Source organism: Theropithecus gelada, chromosome 9, assembly GCF_003255815.1.
Source record: "Theropithecus gelada isolate Dixy chromosome 9, Tgel_1.0, whole genome shotgun sequence".
NCBI lineage: Eukaryota > Metazoa > Chordata > Mammalia > Primates > Cercopithecidae > Theropithecus > Theropithecus gelada.
Genome location: NC_037677.1, coordinates 93663750 through 93684032, shown reverse-complemented (window position 1 = coordinate 93684032; position 20283 = coordinate 93663750). Strand labels below are relative to the sequence as shown.

At 45.3% G+C, this 20283-nt stretch overlaps 1 protein-coding gene across 1 annotated transcript in view; it reads left to right on the top strand.

Moving 5' to 3' along the window:
• Positions 1-5220, top strand: part of ARHGAP19 (Rho GTPase activating protein 19) — a 78101-nt gene extending 72881 nt beyond the window's left edge. Inside the window, exon 12 of the mRNA XM_025396917.1 lies at positions 1291-5220. Within this exon, the coding sequence (XP_025252702.1) occupies positions 1291-1301 (11 nt within the window). The 3' untranslated portion in view covers positions 1302-5220. The remainder of the gene's footprint in view (positions 1-1290) is intronic.
• The last annotated feature ends 15063 nt before the right edge of the window (positions 5221-20283 follow it).

Here is a 20283-nt window from a genome sequence, read left to right as displayed (position 1 = left end):
TCTTGCTTCTCCTGCCTCTTTGCAGCTTGGTCTCCTTCCACTGCTCAGCTCTGCTCTCTGTGTGATAACTACTTCCAGCCTGGCAACTCCAGGTCTGAACTCTCTTCAGACATTGGCAGTCTCCAAGCCCACAGATCCAGGTGCCTGCCATATATTTCTTTTACACAACAATGAATACACAACCCCAGAGTTTTTTATAGTGATGTTTATAATAAAGGAAAATATTCTTTGAAGAAGATAATGACATTTTATTACTATGATCAACAACATAATCCAAAAAGACTTTTATTTAGTACAGGATTTCTCAACCTTGGCGCACTACTGACATGTTGGTTCAGATAATGCTTTGTGGCGGGAGCTGCCATATGCATTGTATGATGAGCAGCCTTCCTGGCCTCTACTCTGTAGATGCTGGGAGCATTCTTCCCCCCGTTGTGATAAGTAAAAGTGCTTCTAGGCATTGCCAAATGTCCCATGGGGGTGAGAAGGCAAAGTCACCTTCACATGAGAACTACTGATTTAGCACCTACTTATTAATGGCCATTAGTTTCAGTAGTCAAAATCTTACCCATTCTTCAAAGTCTAGCCTAAATCTCACCTCCTCTTTGAAACTTTATCTGGCTAATGCAGCTAGATATAATATTTTTTCCTTTGAACTTATTAATGCTACAAAAATATTGACTGTATGATTTACTATATTTACTTCACATGTGTTGTCTTATCTCTGTAACTAGTTTCTCTTCTAGAAGACAAACGTCAGACTTAGTGTATTTGTGGCCTTCTGTCTCCTGTTCTTCTCTTCCTCTGAAAAATGACAGTGCCTTGTGCTGAGTTGACTTTTAGTAAACATTCACTGTTGAGAGGGGTAGTGGTGGTAGGAGCATGAGTTCTGCATTCAGCTGGGCTTGGGTTCCATTCCCAGTTTTGCTGCTTGATAGCTATTAGTCCTCGGGCAAGTGAACTGTGTAGGCTGTGGATTCTTCCTCTGTAACATGGTAGGAGTAGTACCTCATATACTGGTTATTGTGAGGATAAATAATGTACATAAATAACTTAGAGCAGCACAAAATATGCACTTATTCTTAGCTGTTATAGCCATTAAGATGATTTAATGAACGAGATTATGTCAGGCAGATGTTTATTTGGCAGAGTCACAAATTCTTAATTAAACTCATTAGCCCTCAGTTTGGAGAAGATACTAAGTGTAGACCCTGTGGCTTCTGAATGGGATGTTTGCAAAAAGAAATATTTAAGAACATGTCTAATGCTCTTGTTTTTCCTTCAACCTAGGATTTCTCTGAAGGATCCAGAGTTGTCTTCTATGGTCCATGCAGAATTTTCTCTTTAGTGGACAAGGTGTTACTCCTGCCCACAGCAAAGCTTGGACTTGCAGCTTGCTTGCTGCATTTTGAATTGTCAAGGCCAACTAATACCGTGACCCAACTGATACCTCTAATCCCACTCACTGGATGATGTTTGTAAGCTGTGCCTTCTGAGAGAGTGTTTAGGCTCTCTCTCTCTTTTTTAATATTATGGGGAAACCACTAACTGTCCAACCAGCTTATATAGCACAGTAAGGTGGTCTTCAGTGCTCATTCAATGTGTTTAGGCAGATTCCACTTTTGAAAAAAATATGAGATGTGTGCTCAACTGCCAGTAATTTTTGAAAAAGCACTGTCAGTCCTAGTGGCTTGATGTTATTTTTAATGGATATTTTGGGTTTTTCTCTGTTTTGATAGTGTTGGGTATTTGGTTGTTTTTGTTTATTTCTTTGTTTTAAAAGCCATGCTTTTGGATGGGCTCTAAGCTAGATGCCTTTCCCTTGTTTTCACTTTGAGCGTTGGGAAAACTCTTTATCTTATGAGGCTATATTCCTCAATACCTAATTTGTGTCCAAAGAATTTATAGCTTTTCTGGACATTTTTTATTATTTCTTGGGTCTGACACCAGAGTATTTGACCTGCAGTATTGAAAAAGAGAATTCAGAATGATACAATATTTTAACAAATCTTAATTATTAAACTCTTTTCCTTCCTTCTTTCCATCCATTTCTCCCTCCCTTGTCCATCTCTTTCTCTTTCCCTTTCCTCAGTGATGTCATAATAATTGTGTTTTGCTAAACTTGTTACCTTCATTCAATTTCCTCTTGACTAAAACATCTCTGGTGCCAACGTAATACTTCTGAACCAAATCACTGTGACTCAAGAAAAGTCACTGACAGCATAGTAGAAGTTTGCTAAAATATTTGTATGTGGGGGAAGCTCTGGAGTGTGCCTAGGAGGGGCTGGCTGCCTTTATGTCCCAGGATGAGTCTTTATGGGTGGGATTATATTGCACCCTCTCAGGGTGCAGGCTAGACCGTCTCCTGAGAACGAGTTAGAATCCGAAAAAAGAAGCCAGCAGCAGCCTCTGCAGAGTTGACACGATTTAAAGGAGAGAATGTTCTTATTTGGAAGCAACTGTGGCTTATCACCAGTGTTCAAGGAGTATTACTGTGCTGCCCTCTCCTTGTCAGAAGGGGCACAGGTGGTAATTTGGAGATGAGACCAGAGCTTCTGGTTTTTGGACTTGGTGTGTTCACATATGTTGGATGGAGCAGTGGCATGGCTTCGACTTAGTATGAACTGGTGTCTGCCCAGAGAGCAGCACGTGGCAGGGGAGAATGCTCAGGTTTGTGCCTGGCTCTGTGGAGCTGTATAACCCTTCTCACCCTGTGGGTTGGAGCTGAGTCAGGCCACTATGGGGAAGCAGTTGCCCCACAAAATGTGGTTTGCTGACCTATTTCTAAACTGTTGAATATGCTGCACCATTGCCGAAATGAAAGATGACTCTGGGGGAGCAGAGTTTGGCCTTGTGCCCAGCTGGCAGCCCTCTCTGCCAGCCTTTCTGCTGCTTTTGCTGCTGTAACAGCAATAGTGGAGAAAAATGTAAAATTTGGTCTTCCAGCTTAATAGAGTGTGAACAATAGATGGTTAGGAAAACAATACTGCTTAGAAGCCCCTTTCTCTAGAGTAGTTTTATGTCATTTTTAAAAACACATATTAGCAAATTCATTTGCGTAGGTTTCTATTAAATATTTGACTTTTTTTTCTTATTAAGAAAATGAAATCCCTTACACCAGATAGCAGTTAATTCAAACAGAAAACCCTTTTGGTGTCACCAAATTGAAATGGTGTTCTTCCTTAACTCTTCCTTCTTTCCTTTATTTGTTTAGATGTGCTTCATCCTGAAGTGGTGCTGTGGTCTGTTAAACAGGGCTGGCATCAGGTAGAGGGAGCAGAGTGGTGACCTGATAGCTCCTTGTCATTGTGTTAGTTTTTGGTTCTATTTAAGGGAAGTAGCTGAGATTGAGATGGATGTAGATGCTCTTTGGGTGAATGGAATCAGAAAGCAAGGGTTGTGTTCTGGGGTGAGGGTCGCGAGAGAGATATTTATCACATGCACATGCGTTTATATAGCTGGTCTCCTTGGGTAGTTTGTGTGTGTTTTGTTTATTTATTGAGGATGTTTTCCCTTGCTTTAGGGGTTTATAGGTCATTTTTCTTAATAGAAGCTGTGATTGACTTAGAATCCAAATTTGAGGAGTAAGCAGCATAACCTTCTACCTAGTAATATGTAACTATTCTAATCCTGTGGAATCTTACAGAAAATACAGACAAAACCCCTTTTATCATTTGCCACAGAAGCTGCTGTCTCCCTTCTGATTTGGTGGGCAGGTATTGTTTTTGAGCCAGTATTTAACAGAGTTTTTTAATCTATAAGATTGTTTTTGAATCCATTTCATTGTGTTTGTTTTTCATGTTGGAACAATCTCTTTGAGAGTGCCTCTTCTTGTGGTTTTTACAACTTCATTTCTTTCTGGGGCCACCTGTGATGGGCTTTGATGTGGTGTCAATATGGGCCGTTGTGTTTGTGCCAGGATACACATATTAAACTGTAGGCCACCTTCCTGGTCCAGACTGTACTGTGTGAACCCCACTGACTGAACTGGTGAGAACCGTAGGTGTTGGAGTTTATCACCTTTTACAATGATAAACTTTTGCATTGGGACCAATGAATGTGGTGTGGAAAACTCTGCCAGCAGTGAAAGAGCATCAGGAGATACTGACTCTTCCTGAGTGCCAAAATAGGAGCAGGTAATGAATTCTAACCAAAACTACAGTTGATCCTCCACAAAAGAAAGTTCTTTACCCAGAATGTCCTTCCAGAGTTGTTCAGGAAGGATAAGGGAACACCCTTGGGAAATGGGCTAGTGGAGGGCTGTTGACTACAGTGACACCTGGGTGCTCCAGAGGTCTGTTCTGTTAACCTAGAACAGAACAGTCGATCCTAGAGTGTCAGAACAGAGCCATTCTCTCCTCCTGAGTAGGAATGTTTCTGTTCAGCTTCCCTCACAGGAGCCTGTGTTAGCATACAGTTGAAAATACTGCCTTCTAGGAGAACCTGTGGTCATTGGGAATGTGCCCCAACGTGACTGGCCATGCAACCGGGTGATTTTTAGAAATAGATGTCTCTAGACTCTGTCTTCTTTCCTACAAGGCCTCATACAGATGCTTGAGGCTAATGGCCCCCATTCTGAGGTCATTTTTGTGTAGAACTCCTTTCCCCAGGAGAGAACCTTATCTCTGCCCTCCTTTACCCTGAAACCTTCAAACAGAAGATAGGACCTAGATCTAAACCTAGATGCTAGCATTTTGTGGGCTTGTCTAGAATTTGGGGAAGATTTGGGTTCCTAAGATGCACAGGCTTTTTACACCAGTGGTGATTAACTCAACTAAAACTCACTGTAGGAAGTTAGCTTCCCTAGACAGCTAATGCTAAGATCTTCTACCAGCATAGAGTTGACAGAAGCAGGCCAGCGAGGAGATGTGGGACATAATAGCCTGAGTGCTTGGGTTAGCATGGAGACTGGAGTGTGTGAGGCCATAGCCTATGCTAAAGAGCCATGGAGCCCTCCCCTGGCCATGTCTGGGGACAGCTAGAACCTGTGGGGGGAAATATTCCCTCACCCCAGGGTTCTTTCTGCAGAGCAAGGGTTGTCTTTGTCCTATCCCTGAGCTTGCTCAACAAGAGAAACAAGGTTTCTTAACTGTTTTGTTTAAAGTTTTCATTCTTATTTGACTATATGTGTGTAATTGTAAAGAAACGATCCTATGCATTGTCTTTCTTTTATATTCTTGTAATATTCTGAAATTAAAATTGTTTTGTTTCATATCCAGAGGTTTGACTGGTCTATTAGTTCACATTTTGACTGCTGATTTTGAAGAGAGCTTTTCTTTTGTTCTGAGGAAATTGAAGCCTCTAGAAAGGCTCCTCTTTGGCTTGTTTTTAGCTGGGTGGGTGGGTTCGGGAGGAGCGCGGTTTTTGGCTGATAAGTATGATTTGGAGCCTCCAGGATCCTGAGCTTCCTAATTTCCCATGACTGAGTCTAGAATGCTTCACATGGGTTTCAGTTTCTCACATAATTTTTATTTCTTCATTTAAAAAATAAGGAGTGATGGTTACAATAACAGGAAAACCTAGATGAGGTTTTCATTTGAGGCAGGAAGGTGTGTTTAGACAGCTCACGTTGAAATGTTCCTGCTGCTGTCTTAGTGGGCTTGGGCTGCTTTAACAGAACACCATAGACTAGGTGGCTTCTCAACATAAAAAATGTGCGTCTTACAGTTCTGCAGTCTGGGGAGTCCAAGAACATGGCGCCAGCAGATTGGGTGTCTGCTGAGGGTGCACTCCCTGGTTCACAGACAGCCGTCTTCACTGTAACCTCACATGGTGGAAGGGATGAGGGATCTTTCTGGAGCTTCTTTTAGAGGAGCACTAATCCTATTCATGAGGGCCCTGCCAAAGACACTCCCAAAGACCCCTCCTCCCAAAGACCCTACCTCCTAATATCATCACATTGGAGATTAGGTTTCAAAAGTAATTTGTGGGAATACAAACATTCAGTCTATAGCTGCTGCTTTTTTTTTTTTTGTAGATAGCATCTTACTCTGTCACCCAGGCTGAAGTTTAGTGGTGTGATCTTGGCTCACTGCATCCTCCGCCTTCGAGGCTCAGGTGATCCTTCCACCTCAGCCTCCCAAGTGGCTGGGGCTACAGGTGCGTGCCACCACACCCAGCTAATTTTGTATTTTTTGTAGAGAAGGGGTTTTGCCATGTTGGCCAGGCTGGTCTTGAACTCCTGGACTCAAGTGATTTTCCCCGCCTCAGCCTCCCAAAGTGCTGGGATTACAGGCGTGAGCCACTGTACCCGGCCTGTGGCTGTGATTTATTAGGTATGTGACTTTGGGTATGTCCCTGAATCTCCTGTCCCCTCATCTGTAAGGTGGGGAGAATGGTATCCATCTCAATAACAAGGATCTCGCACGGAGGATTTTAATCTAAGGTCTGTGATTATGCTTCAGGAAAATGATTTGCCCCTGTAATTCTATGTAAAATTTTGTGTACATTTGCATTTTTCTAGGGGAGAGATTTCATAACTTCTACAAGAATCTCAGAGGAATCCTTGATGATTAAAATACTGAGAATCACTAGCCTTACACAGTGCTGGCAGATGGCAATTATTCATTAAAGGTTAATTCTCTTTCTCTCTGCCAAGGATAAATTTTATAATCAGCAGGTCATTGATGCTGACATAGCTACTTTGATGACAAAGGTGTTATTTAAATCCTGAATAGAAATAAAACACTCTACAGTTGTCTTTACTTTGTTACCTACCCACACATTCCTCTTTTGCCATGTTAGCTTCTGAGGCGCTATTCAGAGCTACTTGTCCCTCTCTCCTCAGCCCCCAAGGACCAACTCCTATTACTCACTGTGAAGAAAGGAGCCAGGTCCTTGAAAATGAAGCATGGAGAGACTCTTAAAGTTACATGTGGGAAACTGGGTGATGCCAAGAAAAGGGAGTGGCAGGGGCAAGAGGGACATTTTGAAAAACAGGAAGAGGACCAAAATGCTGAGTATGGTACTGAGCACATAATCATTAATCACTGAATTGTAGAAAGGACTGAAGAGGTAGACATGCATTAAATAGTGGAAAGGGGCCAGGCACAGTGGCTCACAACTGTAATCCCAGCACTTTGGGAGGCTGAGGCGGGTGGATCATCTGAGGTCAGGAGTTCGAGACCAGCTTGGCCAACGTGGTGAAACCCGATTTCTACTAAAAATACAAAAATTAGCCGGGCATGGTGGCACACACCTGTAATCCCAGCTACTTGGGATGCTGAGGCAGGAGAGTCGCTTGAGCCCAGGAGGCGGAGGTTGCAGTGAGCCAAGATTGTGCCACTGCACTCCAGCCTGGGTGAAGACTGTCTCAAAAAAAAAAAAAAAAAAAGAAAAAAAAAAAAAAAAGTGGAAAGGGAAGATAGAAAACCAGAAATGTGTAGAGTTTTCCTCTCAGTCCCCCTTCCTGGTGGGCTAGTTCCATTACCTTTGCCTGCTATGTGGGCTACCTGTATTCCTACCTGTATTCCTGATTTTGAGGGGTTCATGGAATGGGAATGGTGAAGACTGCTGAACCCCAGGCCAGAGGGTATGGTGTAGAGGACGTCATGCTTGCTGAGATGCTTCAAGGCCCAGCCTCTTGATTTTCACTATTAAAAAAAAAAGGAAGAAAAATTGAAGTTGAGCAATGACTATGTCTTGGTTCAGGTTGATCATTAGTATCTAATCCTTTATCATCAGTGTCCAGTGCCCAGATCCTGAGTGTTCTATCCTAGAATCCGGGTTAGGGTGAGTAGCTGGGGCCACTGGTGTCATGCTAGCTCTCCTCTTTTATTCTCAGAAATAGGTTGTTTTTATTTCCAATGCCTTAGTATTGAGGAATGCTTAATTCAAGTGAACCGTATCTGTGGGCAAAAGAGAAAAGAAACAGGCTAAAAATCATGAGCCCCAGGGGCAAAGAAACCAAAAAAGTGAGGCCAGTGCACTAGAAAAGAGCTGCAGTTCAAGCTAACAAGGTACACAGTTGACCCTCGGACAGTGCTGGGGTTAGAGGCGCCGGCCCCCATGCAGTCAAAATCCACATATAACTTTTGACTTCCCCAAAACTTAACTACTAATAGCCCTATGGGTAACATAAAGTCAATTAACACAAGCTTTGTATGTTACATGTATTTCTTTTTTTTTTTTTTTTTTTTTTTTTTTTGAGACGGAGTCTTGCTCTGTCCCTGAGGCTGGAGTGCAGTGGCGCAATCTCGGCTCACTGCAGGCTCTGCCTCCCGGGATCATGCCATTCTCCTGCCTCAGCCTCCTGAGTAGCTGGGACTACAGGTGCCCACCACCGCGCCCGGCTAATTTTTTTTGTATTTTTAGTAGAGACGGGGTTTCACCGTGGTCTCGATCTCCTGACCTTGTGATCCACCCGCCTCAGCCTCCCAAAGTGCTGGGATTACAGGCGTGAGCCACTGCGCCCGGCCACATGTATTTCATATAGTATTCTTATAATAAAGTAAGTTAGAGAAAACAAAGGGTTAAGAAAATCTTAAGGAAGGGAAAATATATTTACTATTCATTAAGTGGAAGTGGATTGTTGTAAAGGCCTTCATCCTCATCATCTTCACATTGAGTAGGTTGAGGAGGAAGAGGAGGGGTTGGTCTTACTATCTCAGGAGTGGCAGAGATGGAGGAAAATCTGCTTGTAAGAGGACCTGTGGAGTTCAAACCCATGTTCTTCAACTGTACATGGTCCAGGGCATACACACACACACACACACACACACACACACGCACACACACACACACACACCCCCAACCTTGGGGGAAATGTCAGTTTTCCACATGGACACAGCTGGGGCTCTCTTGACTCATGGCAATTGCAAATATAAGGTTGCAGTTGAGGCCAGGCACCATGGCTCACACCTGTAATCCCAGCACTTTGGGAGGCTGAGGCAGGCAGATCACTTAAGCTCAGGAGTTCGAGACCAACCTGGGCAACATGGTGAAACCCTGTCTGTACTAAAAATACACATACACACACACACACACACAAATAGCTGGGCGTGGTGGTATGTGCCTGTGGTCCCAGCTACCCGGGAGGCTGAGGTGGAAGGATCACTTGGGCCCAGGAGGCGGAGGCTGCAGTGAGCCAAGATCATGCCACTGCACTCCAGCCTGGGTGACAGAGTGAGACCTTGTCTTAAAAAAAAAAAAAAAAAGCTTGCAGTTAAGATCAGCTCAGAGGGGAAAAGAATAGCCCTCAAAGGAAAAATGTGAATGTGATATACATAGATATATTCTAAACATTATATCTAATTATAAAGAATGAATCACAAAATTAAGCATCTTAAATATAGGCATGAAAAAATAACCCTCAACCAGGAAGCTGCAGCTCTATCCGATTGCATCATTTGAGAACCAAGAAAAGCAAGTCAGCACACTAAACATGAGAGAAGCAGAGGTTATTCCTCTGATGGGGTTCAATATTATTCATTTCCTTTCTTCCCTCCTTTCTTTCATTCTTTTTTTTTTTTAAGAGATGGGGGTCTCAATATGTTACCCAGGCTGGAGACAGGAGTTCAATGGTTATTCGGTGGCTAGTTCAGGTTCTGATCACACCCATGAATAGCCACTTCTGGGTGCAAGTGATCCTCCTCGCTCAGCCCCCTGAGTAGCTGGGACTACAGGCACATGCCACCATGCCCAGCAATATTCTGTTCATTTTTATAGTTGTGTTAAGGAAGGTCCTTATATGAGAAGATTCTATCTAGGGGACTGAAACTGTTGCAGTGGAAACACTATCCTTTTTAGAAAGTGGCATTCTTTGGAAGATATATCCAACCTCAATCTCTCCCATTGGGGTTGTGTTGTATTTGATGAGCTAGGAAATTTCAACCAAAAAGCAAACATCAGTTCCACTAAAAAAATCTCATTTGTGTTTTATTTGCCCTCAGCTCAATTAAAAAAACTAATAATTATTTACTAGTCATTCTCTACATAATCACATTTCTTAGTCTCATGTTAGAAGCTTCTAGAAACAAGAGGCTGTGGTTTCATTCAACTAAGTTCCATTGGTTCACTTGAAGGGCTGAACATAGTAATTCAGACCCACATGACATTCACAGTGGATGGTGAAAATGGGTTTGATGGTTGGTGCCAGAGGAAGGAAACCACACCAGGAACCACAGCCATGGAGTCTGGATTCAGTTACTTTGTCTACATGAGAATATATGAAAACTAAGTATTAGGTTGGTGCAAAAGTAATTGTGGCATTTTAATGGCAAAAGCCACAATTACTTTTGCACCGACCTATTATACAATCTTGCTAAGTTTCAATTTACTTAACTGTAAAATACAGATAATAACAACCACTCTACTTCTCCATATAATGTACTCTGAAATCCAGATGAGATCATGTATTAAAAAGAGCTTTATAAATTGTAAATCCCTGTGGAATGTGTACATGTGGCAAATAGCCTAAGAAAGTTCTCAAAAACCAGTATAGCTTTTTACCCCATTTGAAGTTGTTAACATCCTAGAGTCTACTGTGTGTCCAGCCTGAATGAAAAGACATTTCTTGACACTAAAAAATTAATGAAAATTGTGAGCCCAGAAGCCATTGCTCAGCACTCATGTTCAGAAGTGGGGATCGCTGAAGGGAGCCCCTTCTGCTCACATACTTCCCTTTTTCCAGCAGGGCTTCTAAGGAGTTCAAATTTCTTGTGAATGAAAACTAATTTATTGAGTATTTACTATCTACTGAACTCAGTGCTAGCCAATTAATTCCTTGTCTCATTAAACTCATACATCTCTGTGAGGTATTGTATTAGTCTGTTTTCACACTGCTATAAAGAAGTACCTGAGACTGGGTAATTTATAAGGAAAGGAGGTTTAATTGACTCACAGTTCTGCATGGCTGGGGAGGCCTCAGGAAACACAATTATGACGGAAGGCGAAGGGGAAGCAAGGCATGTCTTACATGGCGGCAGAGCAGGGTGGCAGAAGGGGACTGCCGCACACTTTTAAACCATCAGATCTTGGCTGGGTGTGGTTGCTTATACCTGTAATCCCAGCACTCTGGAAGGCCAAGATGGGCAAATCATCTGAGGTCAGAGTTTGAGACCATCTGGGCCAACATGGTGAAACCCTGTCTCTATTGAAAATCCAAAAATTAGCCGGGCATGGTGGTGCACACCTGTAATCCCAGCTAGCCGGGAGGCTGAGGCAAAAGAATCACTTGAGGCCGGGCGCGGTGGCTCACGCCTGTAATCCCTGCACTTTGGGAGGCCGAGGCGGGCGGATCACGAGGTCAGGAGATCGAGACCATCCTGGCTAACACGGTGAAACCCCGTCTCTACTAAAACACAAAAAATTAGCCGGGCGCGGTGGCGGGCGCCTGTAGTCCCAGCTACTTGGGAGGCTGAGGCAGGAGAATGGCGCGGACCCGGGAGGCGGAGCTTGCAGTGAGCCGAGATCGCGCCACTGCACTCCAGCCTGGGCGACAGAGTGAAGACTCCGCCTCAAAAAAAAAAAAAAAAAAAAAAAAGAATCACTTGAACCTGGGAGGTGGAGGTTGCAGTGAGCTGAGATCACGCTGCTGTACTCCAGCCTGGGCAATAGAGCAAGGCTCTGTCTCAAAAAAATAAAAATAAAAAAATAAATAATCAGATCTCCCTCACTATCAGGAGAACAGCATGGGGGAAACGACCCCCAAGATCCAGTCACCTCCCACCATGTCCTGCCCCTGACCTGTGGGGTTACAGTTGGACATGAGATTTGGGTGGGGACACAAAGCCAAACCATATCAGGCACTGTTATCTCCAACTGTATAGAAGACACATATGAATAGTTTGATAACGTATGTTGTCAGCTACAAAGAAACACAGCTGACAAAGTGGCCAAGCTAACATCCAGCGCTAATGGACTCTCAAAACTGTGGTCTTAGGCAGGGGTTACACACCCCAATATCTCTAGGAGCCAGGAAGGTCATGTAAGGTAATGGAACCTCAAGCACTTCAAGATATTTAAAAACACCATGGAAGCCAAACCTGACCCCTCTGCGGCCTGCGTTTGGCCCAGGAGCCCAGCTGGCATCCTCTGCATGGCGCTGGGCTGCTTCGCTTTTGGCTGCTTCCTGGTCTGCACAGGACACTCCCAGAGCCTCTCAGTGCTGGCTCCGAGAGGACAGCAAGAAGCGTGCCTTCTGGGAAGAGGAGAAATGGCATTCGGACGCAGGAGGACATCCGCTCACCCCGCCAGCACTCCCCACTCCCCGCAGGAACTGCTTGGGGAGGGTCTGTCCTCATTTCTCTGCTCTTCTGCATGCCCTGCCCAATGTTTTCGTCTCTGGCCATAGGTGGATATTAAGCACTGGAAATGTGGCCCATCTGAACTGAGATGTGCCGTGTGAAATACCGGAATTCGAAGATGTAGGAAGAAAAAAGAAATGTAAAAATATCTTGATAATTTTTTACATTGATGACATGTTGAAATGAGATTTTGAATATGTTGGGTTAATAAAATATATCATTAAAATGAATTCAACCTGTTTCTTTTAACCTTTTTAATGTGGCTACTAACTAGAAAACATAAAATTACACATATGGCTCATGTTATATCGTGATTGTCCCCGAACCTCTGGGCCTCTAATCCTATGCTGTCCTTTCTCCTCAACAACCTACTCCACCAGAACCCATGGCCACATCTTTTTTTCCTTTAGTTAGTCCTTAGTCCACTTTGGGGAGGAGAAGCAGGGAGAGCTGGTCAGAGGACAGGACAAACACTAAAAATGTCACCCCACCCCCATGAGATACTACCCTGGTCATACAGACCCACCAAGTCTTTCTGCTCAGGTTAGAGGCCTTGGGCCAGAGCCTTCTGCCTCTTCGATGAAGAGCCATGGGGATTTACTGGACATTTAATGACCCAGTGATCCAGGCTTTAATAAGTACTTTGATGTAACCAAAATTGGCCATTAAGGAGAGGTCTTATATTGTAGCCCCTTCTTAAACACCTGCCGTATGCGCTGTGTGACAGGACCCAGGAAGAGGAGAATGGAGAGGAGAGACATGGCCTTCTTTCTGGTCCCTGCTTCCCTCTTCCATGGGAGCGTGAAAACCTACTCTTTCCACATGGGGAGGAATATAGAACCATCTGGTGTGGAGGAAAAGGGGATATATTTAGTCTGAAGCAAATCTTTAGCAGAGACATAGAATCAAAGACGGTCATAGCTATTTGGGACCTTAGAGACAATGGATCCCAGTGGTTTCAGATGGGTTCATGCACCACCGCCAGGGTTACTGTGAGGAGGGGAAGGGCGTCAGAAGTACAGCACCTGATTCTCCACATCCTCTTCAGCCAGGGAGCTCCCTTGTACTGGTTTAGGGTAAGATTTTGTTTAAATAAGTGGCTTGAAAATCATTGAACTAGCCCATAAACCATGTGTTAGAGAAACAGTTTTGGAAAGATGGCAACTTAGGCCCAAGCTGATGCATTAGTGAGGGGCAGTGTGGGGGACTTGAGTCTATCTCTTTTAAAATCAACTCTATTAAGCATATAGTTTGATACTTTTTTTTTTTTTTTTGAGACTGAGTCTCACTCTGCCGCCCAAGCTGGAGTGCGGTGGTGCAGTCTCGATTCACTGCAGCCTCCTCGCCTCCCGGTTTCAAGCGATTCTCGTCCCTCAACCTCCTGAGTAGGTGGGATTACAGGGAAGCGCCACCATGCCTAGCTAATTTTTGCATTTTTAGTAGAGATGGGGGTTTCACCATGTTGGCAAGGCTGGTCTTGAACTCCTGACCTCTAGTGATCTGCCCGCCTTGGCTTCCCAAAGTGCTGGGATTACAGGTATGAGCCATCGCGCCCGGCCAGTTTGATAAGTTTTGACAAATATATACATCTCTGTAACCACCACCCCAATTAAGATGTACATTTCCGTCACTCCAGAAAGTTCTCTCATGCCACTTTGCAGTCAGTTCCCATGCCCCTGCCCCGGGCTACCAGTGATTTCATTTCCATCACTGGAGAGAGCTTTTGTTATTAAACCCACCCTTAACTCACGGTTGGTGTGCTGACCATGCCTCCCACTCTCTGACTGAGCCTATGTTTCCGGGCGTTCTGATATGGACAAGGGAGGATGCTTGTGACATGTTTCTGGGAGCAATAGCAGGAATGAGAAGACCCGTTCTGGCTTATGGGAACCTGAGTTCCTTGAAGGCCAGGGCTGTTCTTTATATTCTGTTTCCACACTACCTAGTACAATGCCTGGCACGCATGAGGCCTTTGGTGAGGGTGGAAAAGTAAGGTGCAAGGGTGGGTGGGCAGAGGCCTGGAAAGATGTGTACAGGAGGTCCAGGGACACTTCCTGGAGCTGCTACTTAGAGACGAGTTACTTAAGGACTGGGGCTTGGGGCGCTGTGGGGCAGAGGCGGATGTTTTGAGGGCCGAGTTCATTCGTTCCATGTGTGTTTATTGAGTTGGGGATGTTTCACAGGGAGTCCTCATGGATGTCAGAGTCTTGGGTCGGGGGTTGACGGAAGGGAGGTGCTGGGTGGTCCAGGAAGGTAGGGCTGTCAAGAGCCCGGGCTGCAGATGAGAGGAGGAGGGAAATGGAAGTCCTGAGGGGTAGATAGGACATGGTAGGATAAAGTGTGTTGTGAGAGAGCCAGGCTACATGGCAGGCATCGTTTCCCCAAAATGACTTGTAGGTGGTACTTTGGATAAACATTTTTTTTTTTTTTTTTTTTGAGACAGAATCTCATGCTCTCTCCCCTAGGCTGGAGTACAGTGGCACAATCTCGGCTTACTGCAACCTCTGTCTCCCGGGTTCAAGTGATTCTCATGCCTCAGCCTTCCAAGTAGCTGGGATTACAGGCGCACGCCACCATGCCTTGCTAATTTTTAATATTTTTAGTAGAGATGGGGTTTTGCCATGTTGGCCAGGCTGGTCTTGAACTCCTGACTTCAGGTGATCCACCCGCCTCTGCCTCCCAAAGTGCTGGGATTACAGGCGTGAGCCACTGTGCCTGGTGATAAACAGTTTTTAATAGTGTTTAATATGTGATAGAAAAAATATAATTTGAATGTTAAGTCTGAATTCTAGATTCTTTAGGACCAGGCTAAAGTGTATATTTGGGGTTGTTTTGTTTTTTAGAGACAAAGTCTCACTCAGTCGTGTTATCCAGGCTGGAGTGCAGTGGTGCCATCATAGCTCACTGCAGTCCTGGCTCAAGCAATCCTCCTGCCTCAGCCATCCGAGTAGCCAGGATTACAGGCACATGCCACAGTGTGCAACTAATTTTTAATTTTTTTTTTTGTAGAAATGGGGTCTTGGGGCCGGGCGCGGTGGCTCACGCCTGTAATCCCAGCACTTTGGGAGGCCGAGGCGGGCGGATCACAAGGTCAGGAGATCGAGACCATGGTGAAACCCCGTATCTACTAAAAATAGAAAAAAGTAGCCAGGCGCAGTGGCGGGCGCCTGTAGTCCCAGCTACTCAGGAGGCTGAGGCCGGAGAATGGCGTGAACCCGGGAGGCGGAGCTTGCAGTGAGCCGAGATTGCGCCACTGCACTCCAGCCTGGGCGACAGAGCGAGACTCCGTCTCAAAAAAAAAAAAAAAAGAAAGAAATGGGGTCTTGGTATGTTGCCCAGACTGGTCTCATATTCCTGGCTTTAAGCAAGCCTCTTGCCTCACTCTCCCAAAATGCTGGGATTACAGGCGTGAGCCACTATGCCCAACTAAAGTGTGTATTTGAATTTGTATCAAATTTAAAATCTTGAGGAAGAAATAGAAAAGTGGCCTGCATATGTGATAAAAATACTGAAAGTTTGCTAAAGTTTGGTGAAGATTACCATGGGCAAAATGGTGAAGGGGATGACAGGGTAGTTTTAGGCACAGGAGTTCCTCCGCAACAGATAGGGGCTCCACTGGATGGAGAGGGTGGGAGGGGAGCAGAGGGGATCCTGAACAAAAGAAGCTGTGAGGGTTTATAGGGCACTGGTTCTCAAACTGACCAGGCAGCCAAGTCACCTAGAGGTATTTCTGAAGCATGGCCACGCCTTACCCCTGGAGTCTCCGATGCAGGTCTGAGGCCCAGGAACTTGCATTTCTCATTGGTTCCCAGCTGATGCTGATACTGTTGGTCCAGCATGACACAGAACCGCTGATGCAGAGGTGGCCAGTGGGTGCGCAGTTTGTGCCCAGTGGTGGGTGTGGATACAGGGAGGCCGCGCACTGCGGGAAGCGGAGGGGCCGGTGTGGCTGGGAAGACACCCAGGCAGAAAGGTGGGATTGAGCCTTGCCCCACAGGACGACAGCAAGCTCATGAGCTGGCGCCTGGTGCTGTGCACACAGTGGGCACCGAGGTGGGCAGGGGCCCAGGAGGGCGGCAGCTGGAGCTGGTCCTCCACAATTAGAGAGGCCGATTGCCTGGGCCACACACCTGCAGCGTAGTGCTAAAGGGGAAAAAGGGAAATAAATCCAGACCCTCTGAGAGTGCCCCCAGGAGGCTGCCTACTCTAGTTTTTCTGCCATTTTGATTAGCTCTGAGAGAAAGGAAACCAGCTTCTCCCGAGCACTCGCTGTGTCTTAGGCATTTACATGGCTTACCGCATTTAATCATCATAGTACTGTGATGTCAGTATCACCCATCCATTTTTAAGGACGAGGGAACTAAGGCCTTGAGAAGTGAAGGAACTTGCTCGTTGTTATCTACGTGGACATAGGATGCAATCAGCCTTGGGGCTGGCTTGTCTGATTAAACCTTCCCGAGGCTTCCCTCACCCCCAATATTATCATTTGAATGTGTAATCAATAGAAAATCAATATGTAATCAGTATAATCCATTGTTAAAGAGCTACTTTACCTTCTTTTTTCATACTAAGTCTTAGAGATTCAGTATGCATGTTACATCTGCAACCCATCTCCATTCGGATGAGTCACATTTCAAGTGCTCCATAGTCCTGTGCCCGCTACCCCTGTGGGACAAGAGCTGCCCGCGGGGATGAGAATGTCGTCACATGTGCCTGTAATCGCCATTTCTACCACTAGATGGCGCAGGTGAGCTTCCCTGGTTCAATGCATCAGGTGTTAAAGAGATGGGTGGGTGGGAACTTAAATTTTCCTGTCTTTATTTGTTTAAATTTTAATCACTTTCTGCCAGAAATGAGATTGAAAGATTCCAAGCCACTACATACTTACTCTAGAAAAATCACAGGTAGTTGGGTCCGCGTGTGTCTGGATATAACTGTAGAATGGAGGTCTCCAAGTTAACGTCCATGTAGAATACAATGTTTATTAAAAGATAAATAATTTAAAAATTGCAATTTAAAGCTTACACATGCATTATTAAAACTTAGTAGTAACTGTAGTAATTATTTAGAACTCAGGCAAAACAAGGATTTTTTTTGATGAGTATTTTCTCACTGGCATTGTTTACAATTGCAGGTGTATTGTGATAATAAAAAGGAGACCAACTATTAGTTAATTATTTAAAAAATTCTTCATAGACAAATAACTCTTTTTTCTTTTTGTTTTTTGAGGCGGAGCTTTTCTCTGTCACCCAGGCTGGAGTGCAGTGGTGTGACCTCGGCTCACTGCAACTTCCATCTCCTGGGTTCAAGTGATTTGCCTGCCTCAGCCTCCCGAGTAGCTGGGACTACAGGTGCACACCACCACTCTCAGCTAATTTTTGTATTTTTAGTAGAGACAGGGTTTCACCATGTTGGCCAGGCTGGTCTCGAACTCCTGACTTCAGTTGATCCGCCTGCCTTGGCCTCCCAAAGTGCTGGAATTACATGTGTGAGCCGCTGCACCTGGCTGACAAATGACTCGTGTTCTGCACCCAAGAGAAACTGATTCCACAATGCACCCGCTCATCACCCCCCAGCCTTGGTCCACCATTGGTCCTCGCTATCCTGGAGTTTCCATTCTATTTCAAGGATGAGGAATCTGAGCCTAGAGAAACACAGTGTTCCCACTCCTGTCACATGGGTGCTAGTGGCAGACCTGGAACTGAAAGTCAGGTACCCCAGACTCCCTGCCCAGTGCTCCTTTCACTGGGTCATTGTGTTTCAGCAGTGGTGGCCGTAGCAGCCATTTCTGTTTCTCATGTCTCTAAACCCTGAACCTGAGACAGTGACCAAGGGCCCAGCCCCTGCTATGTCATTGATAGTCTGAGCATAGGGCTGGGACCAGAGGAGGCCCCCAGTAAATTGTTTAGTGAATGTTGAAAGGAAGGAAAGAAAATGCCCTTCAGGCATTTCAGAAGCTCATCATTCCCGGAGGTGGGGGGATCTCAGCCAGCCATCTGGTGGTAGACTAACTACATTGGACCCACCATGGAGGGGACATCGATTTTGTCCTCATTGCAACAGACTCTTATTCTCGATATGGATTTGTCATCTCTTCCCAAAATACTTCTGCCTGTGCAACCATCTGTGTTCACGGAATACCTCATTCACTGTCATGGAATTCTATATAATATAGCTTCTGTCTTGCTCTGTTGCCCAGGCTGGAGTGCAATGACACGACCTTGGCTCACTGCAACAACCTCCACCTCCCAAGTTCAAGAGATTCTCCTGCCTCAGCCTCCCGAGTAACTGGGATTACAGACACCTGCCACCACACCCAGTTAATTTTGTATTTTTAGTAGAGACGGGGATTCACCATGTTGGCCAGGCTAGTCTTGAACTTCTGACCTCAAGTGATTCACCTGCCCTGGCCTCCCAAAGTGCTGGGATTACAGGCATACGCCACCACGCCTGGCCCTCTTTTTACTTTCTTATTGTGGCTCCAGAAAATGTCGAATTACCTATGATAGTTTAATAGGTCGTATATGTATATGGCACCAGATTCAAAAGGTATGAAATATTGAGATTCATAGAATGGAAGAAAATATTTGCAAATTATATATCTGACAAGGGAGTGGTGTCTAGGATATATAAAGAAACCTTTTTTTTTTTTTGAGACAGGGTCTTGCTCTGTTTCCCAGGCTGCTGTGCAGTGGTGTGATCACAGCTCACTGCAGCCTCAACCTCCTGGGCTCAAGCAATCCTCCCACCTCAGCCTTCCCATTAGCTGGCACTATAGATGTGTGCCACCATGGCTAGCTAATTTTTTGTAGAGATGGAATCTCGCTATCTTATCCAGGCTGGTCTCAAGCTCCTGGGCTCAAGTCATCCTCCTGCCTCAGCCTCCCAAAATGTTGGGATTACAGGCACGAGCCACTGAGCTTGGCCAAGAATTCTTACAACTCAACAATAAAAAAAACACAAAAAAACCCAATTTAAAAATGGGCAAGGATCTGAATAGACATTACTTCAAATAAGAAGTACAAATGTCCAGTAAGTGTATGAGAAGATGTTCTGCTGCTTGAATCCAAAGAGTGTTAGTTCATGTCCTATCCAGGAGACGATTTCCCCCACCTTGACTTTCCCTAGTGTCATTCAAGCCCCAGCTTTTAAGATCCCACCCCTTAGAAGCCTTCTCTCTCCAGGCAGAGCTCTTGGATCCACTAGCTGACTTCCCACAGCAGCATGAACGCATCTCTTTTGGAGCCCCGGTCACTTGCACGGTGTTTATGTGACTGCCTTTCTCAGAGATGGTGAGCTCCTGCAGGGAAGGGATCAAGTCCTATTCACTCTTGCATCTCCCCAGCTTAGCAGGGTGCCTGGAACACAGCGAGGACTCTGACTGGCTTCTGACTGGCTGGCTTGCAGGAAGGACAGCTGTCTCTATTTTTAATTCTTTTAGAGAGAGGATCTCACGCGGGCTGGAGTGCAGTGGTGAGATGACAGCTCACTACCACCTTGAACTCCCAAGAGCTCAGGTGATCCTCCCATCTCAGCCTCCTGAATAGCTGGGACCACAGGCACGTGCCACCGTGCCTGGTTGCCATCTCTATTCTGGGCTGAGAGTAGGAAGCTGTAGCAGGAAGTCAAACCTGATTAGGTAAAGACCACGGCTCAGAAGGGTTAGGGAACTGTGCAGAGAGTTCTGGAACTGTGGCTGCCTCCATCTTACTAGAAAGATGGAACTGCAATCTGAACCTGAAAACTCATCTATTTGGCTTGTAGATTTTTTAATAGTTTCCTGACTGAATGGGAGGCCCATGAGTCACTGTGGGGAGGGCACAGGTCTGAGGAGAGGCAAGGCAGTGAGTCCCCAGGTTTCAGCTCAAACAGAAGCCCTTTGAGCCCTGAAGGGGGACATGCTTGCCATAGGAGGGAGCACCTGCTGGTCCTTCCCTCTCTGGCTCTGGTGGGTTGTTTCTGGAAACCCTTGGGTCCTACGGAAACCCTTTCTCAGTCTGCCCCGTTGGCTGAGGGCAGATGTGGGAGATGAAGGATG